This window comes from Sinocyclocheilus rhinocerous, unplaced genomic scaffold, assembly GCF_001515625.1.
Source record: "Sinocyclocheilus rhinocerous isolate Xijiao unplaced genomic scaffold, SAMN03320098_v1.1 scaffold1110, whole genome shotgun sequence".
In the NCBI taxonomy this organism is placed as follows: Eukaryota; Metazoa; Chordata; class Actinopteri; order Cypriniformes; family Cyprinidae; genus Sinocyclocheilus; species Sinocyclocheilus rhinocerous.
In genome coordinates, this window is record NW_015653168.1 from 465,333 (window position 1) to 472,235 (window position 6,903).

A 6,903-nucleotide genomic window follows, 5' to 3' on the forward strand; every position below is an offset into this window, starting at 1 on the left:
AGTGGAGGCATGACCGCCTTCCTGTGTCTGGGACCGAATGGAGAGTGACAGTGGGGAGTCTGGGCTGAGCTTTCCCAGGGGCCGACTCACCGGGGCCGCTGTCTGGGGGACGGTCGCTTAGACAAACATACACAGTGCTCGATCACATGTTTGTCTTTCTCACCACCCCCCATACTCTCAATTATTCTCTCGCTCCGTCATTACTCCTGTCATTATTTTCTCCTTTTTGTGTGAGGGCTTCTTGTTTCTCTCCCTTTCTTTCTTCTCTTCCCCCTTTGGAGAACTATACTCATGGGCTCTTATGTCGGAGGAATCTCTGATGTGATCATGTTGCTTTGGACGTTAGATTACCCTAGCAATCTTCTTTAAGTAAAATGGAATAGAATTTCTCTCTTTTTTTTTTCTCATCGAAAGTCCATTTAGCCCATGTCTCTGAATTACACTGCAACCCAATACTGTGTGATTCATCAAATACAAGAAGACAATGGGATTTCCCATCTCTCTTACAAGAAGTAAAAACATTGCTTTGTATAACAGGATTACACTCAGACATTGCAATCTTTCTCCCACAAGCTCGGATACAGAAAACGATAAATCCAATGATTTCAACCCTGCACTCAATCTTGCCATAAGGTGGGCAACTCTTAGCTTTCGTACGCCAAGAACTGGTACTCGAAAAAGCTCGCACCCCAGGAAATGAGCCAAGACTTGCCCGGCAGATACTCGCGGATTAGACGACCTCGCAAGTTGGCGTCTTATGCCGTCTGTGTTCTCGAACTCCCGAGTCCCTCTCTCACTGTATGCTTTCTGATTGCCATTTTTACATCTTTTTCCTCCTCCGCTTAATCTTTGATTGTGATGCACCTTTATTGTTTGCGCCTGACGAATGCTGAAATACTCCCAGATCCGTGACAGCTCTGGAGGAGAGGCTGACACATTTTCACGTCTGAGGAGATGTTACAGAAGCTCATTACAGGCCATTGACTAGATGAAATACTGATGATGGCACTCTGGAAATAAACTGCTCTTCCTTTGTCGGCGTCTAGCAGCTGACTTCCCTCATCAGTCTCTGTCTTTTTTTTTCTTTCTCTTCAGGAATCAGAGAAAAAAGGACTGATGGAAAAAATCCACATGGTTCAAGAAATTGTGCTTACAGTTCAGAACACTTTAGATGAAGTGGCTTGCATTGGGGAAAGAGTGAAAAAGTAAGAACAGAGCATTTTATACCTCTTATGAAGCTCACGAATGCAGTTATGCTCATAAGCTTACATACTGTGTTAATTTTTTTGATTCATTCATCGATTGATCGATTCATTCATCGATTGTTTTTTTTTTTATGAACCCTCAATTAAAAATACTGTTTTAGTGGCACATTCAAGTTTAAAAAAAGAGGATTCATTTATAAAGACCAAAGATTTATTTGTTGGTAAATACCTTACTAACATGATTGATCTAAATCCTCAAATCCATTTTTTTTTTTTACTTAAGTGACCTATTCCTATTGTGATTATTATTTATGTCTTTTCGTATAATAATGCACTTTTTTGTCTACTTTATTACACCTTCAATCTCCAAAATTTGATGGCTTCTCAAAACCGTATGGCTTTATTATAATAATGTAATCTTAGATTTTTATTTTATTTTGCACTAAAACTCTGATGTAGGAAGGTGTATGTTAACCTGAACTGTTAATAAGTACGGTTCATGTATTAATATAGCATGTATGTACTTGTACAGTATGTACATTTAATTAGTGTGTAAATTAACTAGGCTTGTGTCTCCATCGACAGCACATTCAACTGGGCAGTACCGTTCTTGTCGTTCCTGGCCTGCCTGGTTCTGTTTCTGGCGACTGCCGCCTTGTACTACATCCCACTGCGGTACATAGTTTTAATGTGGGGTAAGTAAGTGAGATACCATGTGTAGCCCTTTCACCCAATCATGCGTGATACTCCAATGCTGCTGTTAAGTTGTCTCCACTTTCTTTTAAATGGAAGTCATGCAGAGGTGTTTTTGAAAGAGTCACACTTTACTGTCTCTGAGCTTTGAGCTCAAATCTTTTACTGACGCCTGACGAAAGCTATTTAAAAAGTGATCCATTTCCATAACTCTACCTGTGACAGCTGATCAGAATCATGAACATGATCCGCTGTTGGCTGGGAAGGCCAGCTGCACCTCTCCTGACTGAGGCTTTGTAAACTTGTGAAAGTTTGATGATGTATGTACAGTAAGAAAAAAAAAGAGTGAGCGAAGTTATTCTGCTGTTAATGCCCCTAATTTTACCTATGATGATTGGTTTTAAAATGTGCAGGAAAAAAAAGAAAGAAATGTACACATTCTTATAAAAAATACTTTTTTTGCCTTAAATATGAAATTCTACATATTTGGGGTTAGTAATGTTTATGAAAGACGTCTGTTTGCTTACCAAGGCTGCATTTATGATATACAGTAAAAAATATTATTGCAATTTAAAATACATTTAAAATAGAATATAGAAAACTACAATTTTCAGCTGCCATTACTCCAGTCACATGATCCTTCAGAAATCATTCTAATATGCTTATTAGCTGCTCAAGAAACTTCCTATTATTACCAATGTTGAAAACAGTTGTGCCGCTCAATATTTTTGTGGAAACAGTGATACATATTTTTTTCAGGATTGTCTGGTGAATAGAAAGTTCAAAATAAATTTATTTATTGTAACATAATAAATGTCTTATTGTCACTTTTGATCAATGTATGGTGTACTTGATGAACTTATGAGCATTAATGTATTATTATTTTTTTAAAGAATGTTTCTATCTTCAAATGAGAAAATTATGAAAATTTGTTGGTCAGATAATGTGGGATGTTTTCAATGTTGGCTCAATGATGTCGCTGTTGCAGTTATATGGCATCATACAGTAGAATGAACGGTGATGACTGTATAGCAGACCACAAGTATTTATTTATATGCACGTATGATCACATAGCAGAATGATATTCATATAGCAGATAAAGTGACAAATGTTTGTTGGGTCAAGGTTTGTTTTGTCAGTAAGATACGTGCAGGTGCGGCGGATAACTTTATTTATTAATGCATGCTTGTTTTCACAGGTGTTAACAAATTTACCAAGAAGCTTTTCAACCCATATGCCATTGACAAGAATGAAATACTGGATTTTCTCAAGAGGGTGCCTTCTGATGTTCAAAAGGTAAGGGTCCAGTTTTACATTTAGAGGGAGAGGGAGGGACAAAGACAAGGAAGGAATTCCCTGAAGATGTCTGCATTATTTGCTCTAAGAGAATTCCCAAGTGTTATCCAGGATATTTCCTCTGGCTGTGTTTGATTATTAATGGACTCGCGCCTTTAAAGGCGGCCCCCGGCCCAATTATTTCCCAGCATGTCTTGATGGAGTCACCCGGCTGCCTGGATGGGGTCCGCTCTGATCTATCCTCGGCCGTAACGCTTCAGCCTTGTCCCTGATTATCAGTTTTGTCGGCCTGTGATAAAAGAAGGGTGCTTTAGAGGGTTCAGGGATTGGCTAAGGGGTCGGTGTCTGCACACTGGCAGTGTGGCGGCCCCCGTCACATCAGGTTGGAGGACTCGATTAATGAAGTGTTGAGCCAACGCCGTCCTGCTGGGCGCCATATGTGATGAAACATTATCCATGGCTGATATGTCATTCGGGGTTACATCATAAGCCCGCGGACGTGCAGCCAAACGCTGAGAGTCTCGCTCCGTCTTTCGGACCCTGAGTGAGATTCGGGATGCAAAGCGGGTCCTGCTGTCACGAAGCGTTTTGCGTAGGATACTTCTTTCCATCATCAAGGCTATTTAACTGTTGTCAGTGCTTCCTGTCATGCTTAGATACTGGAGAGCTTGAGTGATTGGCTCAGACGAACCTCCCGGGACGAACCTCTGCAACTTTACGTTAACATATGTCTGTGTGGTTGGAGGAAGCCAGCATGACACACTGGTTTTGGCATGTGGAAGCAGCAAGTTGGCAAAACAAGATGGAAACCATTGCTGAGTTTTTAAGCCTTTTGAAGTATGTTTTCGTGGTTGGATGAACTGCCTGCTGTTCATTTAAATGGAACGCACCAAAAATGGGAAGACAGAATGATCTTTAGAAAAAGCAAAAAAAGTGCATGCCACTTTTTAAAGAACAAAATGCCAATAAAATGGCACAGTGGTCATTAAGCATACCAGTAAAGACCAAAAAGGTATGCAAATCCTTGCTGTCCCCGTTAAGTTTAACATGTCCGAACCTTTATGCTAAAAATGGATTGACCAAATAAACAGCACGTTACAAAAGCTCAAATTGACTCCCGTCTCACGGTTCCGAAAATGACTAGGCAATTAGTGCCTGTGCTGTTCTTCAAATGCAAACCCTCAAAACTGGACTTCATACAGCGGCCCTCTGTCCTAAAATAAGCAGCATCTGTCAGTTCTGAGGACAGTTTCATGTTCTGAGGCTGCCGCGTCACTTTGTTCCCTTGTGCTCCATCTCCCATTCTCATAATCAGGGCCTGGTAATTAGTGTGCAGTCCCTACCTTACAGATACACCTCCAGGTTATTGTTTAGAGGAGAAACAAACAAGAAAAGCATTTGGATGCATTCTCCACGCTTTCGAGTCCCATCAGCCTCATGCCGTATTTAATTATTTGTTGATGCTGTATGTCATTTGGACTGCACGGTGGCCTTGGACAAGAGAAGATGCCTTTAATGCCATTTTTAGAAGCTTATGATGAAATCATAGTGAAATGCTTTTGGAGGTTATTACAAAACCAGGAGCACTTGGGCTCGATAATGTGTCCAAAATATTCTTTATGATATATGTATTGAGTAGTGGTCGACCAGTATTGATTTTCCGTTATCTTGGAGAGCTGATGACCAATTTAAAGCCGATATATGATACCACAGTGATTAATTTCAAGTTTTAAAAAAGATAGTAAATAACACATGCTGCAAGTAAATTTATAATTATTTTACATAATATTTAAATCATTTAAAAAATAATCAATATAAAAAATTCTGGATTTTCTGAAGTTTGCAAGATTCACGGAAATGAATATTTATTAGGTAGTTAAAGATTGGTTTGAATTATATAAATGCATATTTGCTGAATGCTGACATCATGAGAGGAAATTTTACAGCGTCTGCTATAAAATGCTATAATACTTGTTCATATACCGTGTCCTTTAACAGTTCTAATAGTGTATTAAATAGCTCAGTCAACCACTAGTATTGAATGACCAGCAAGTTTGTAATTGAAATGCAAATGCATGTGGAATGCAACTTAAAATTTGGTACATTATCCCATTTATTAGTCATGGGATAAAAAGTGTCATTTTCACATGTCGAATCATCACATTATGACTTGATTCTTCTTGCAGAAGGAGAAGGACTGACTTTTTAGTCATATAGCAACTTCTTATTAAACGTTCAAAAGATGTCTTTTTGAATGCCATATCTGAATGTTTAATTGCAGTCTAGTAGTTGTACATGGATAAGCTGTGAGCTGCAGGAAAAATCTTTATTCAGTTTCCTCAGTGAAACTCTACTTTCATCATGACGACCTTCACCTCCGACCTGAGTTCACTCCCTGCTTTAAGTAAAGTAAACAGCATGTTCATCTGAAACGGGGGAAGTGTGTGATCATCTGTAACCGCAATGCCCCAGCCGGAGCTATACAGGCACTTACTCCTGTCTACAAGCTGCTATAATTAGTCTCCAACAAACTTTTCTCAGGAAGGACACAACTCGCAACTGCTCGGTTTGCGAGGACCTAAGACAGCGGGTCTGCTCAACCGGTATAGTTCCCATATAGGTGGGGGTGGTGTAGTCACCACTGTGTCGGTACGGAACCCTTGACTTTTCAAATCTTTCCTCCTTGTGATTAATCCCCTCTGCTCCTGTGTTTAAAAAATGATTCATTACAGCCGCGCCCGCCTGGCTTTCCCCCTGCACCGGCTCTCCTCAGGGGAGCCATTACCGTGAGCGGGCCTCAGCTCCGATTACCTGCGTCTGACCAAAGAGCTGTTTGTTTTTACAGGTGCAGTACAGCGAGCCGAGAGCTGAGCTTGGCAACCAGGGCCCAGCGAAGAAGAAACGCTTGCGCTGAAACCCGACGGACATGTCGGATGAAAGGGACGGACGGCGTTTCGAGGCACGGTCTGTTTAAGTCATAATGCCCCGTGCGAGTGGAGGAGGAGCCCCCTTTGTGCCAAACCATCCCTATTTCCACTGAGGTGTGTTCATCGGTTGTGTGATACTGTGTGTGTGTGTGTGTGAGAGAGGGGCCCCTCCTGACGGGGCCTTTGGCCCTCGCGAACTCACATGGTCATAGTGTCTGAGCATATGAAGGTAAAGACGGGCTTCACCAGTCTCTGCATGTGTTCACGCTGAAATGCAATGAAATACAACACAGCCTTTTCATATATTAATGTCTTTTTAGAGACCACATTCTGGCTCATTTAACAAACAAAACGTACGTGCTTCCTGTTGCTTGTGTTTACAGCAGGGAATATTTAAATGAGGGCAAAATATATTTATGATATACAGTACTTGTTTAAACTGTTTTAACATTTTTATCCCTGCAAATGCAACCTACTGTTCAAAATCGTTATTTTATAACATACGCTGTTCGCTTATTCTATGAATCTTCCATGTTTTGTACATTTACGCAGAAGATAAACATGACTTAAAAAGTTTGACATCTTAAATGTGTTTTTCTTCTCTCGCATCCTTAACTCTGCGTTATTTGTGAAAGATACACACAGTATTATTACCCAGCTCACACTTCAGAAGAGGATGCTGGTCACTGTTGGAGGAAAACATCAAAGTCTCTGTGTGTCCAGAGCAGTCAGCTAATGCACCGCTTTTGTAGTTCGCTGACAATAACAAGGTCCAGATGAGA

The 6,903-nt window shown here is 40.5% G+C and overlaps 1 protein-coding gene across 1 annotated transcript in view; it reads left to right on the forward strand.

Annotated features, from left to right (window-relative positions):
- Positions 1-6,666, forward strand: part of mctp2a (multiple C2 domains, transmembrane 2a) — a 63,062-nt gene extending 56,396 nt beyond the window's left edge. The window contains exons 20-23 of the mRNA XM_016521767.1: positions 1,096-1,205; positions 1,791-1,900; positions 3,097-3,194; positions 6,040-6,666. Of these exons, the coding sequence (XP_016377253.1) occupies positions 1,096-1,205; positions 1,791-1,900; positions 3,097-3,194; positions 6,040-6,108 (387 nt within the window). The 3' untranslated portion in view covers positions 6,109-6,666. The remainder of the gene's footprint in view (positions 1-1,095; positions 1,206-1,790; positions 1,901-3,096; positions 3,195-6,039) is intronic.
- Positions 6,667-6,903: the final 237 nt, after the last annotated feature.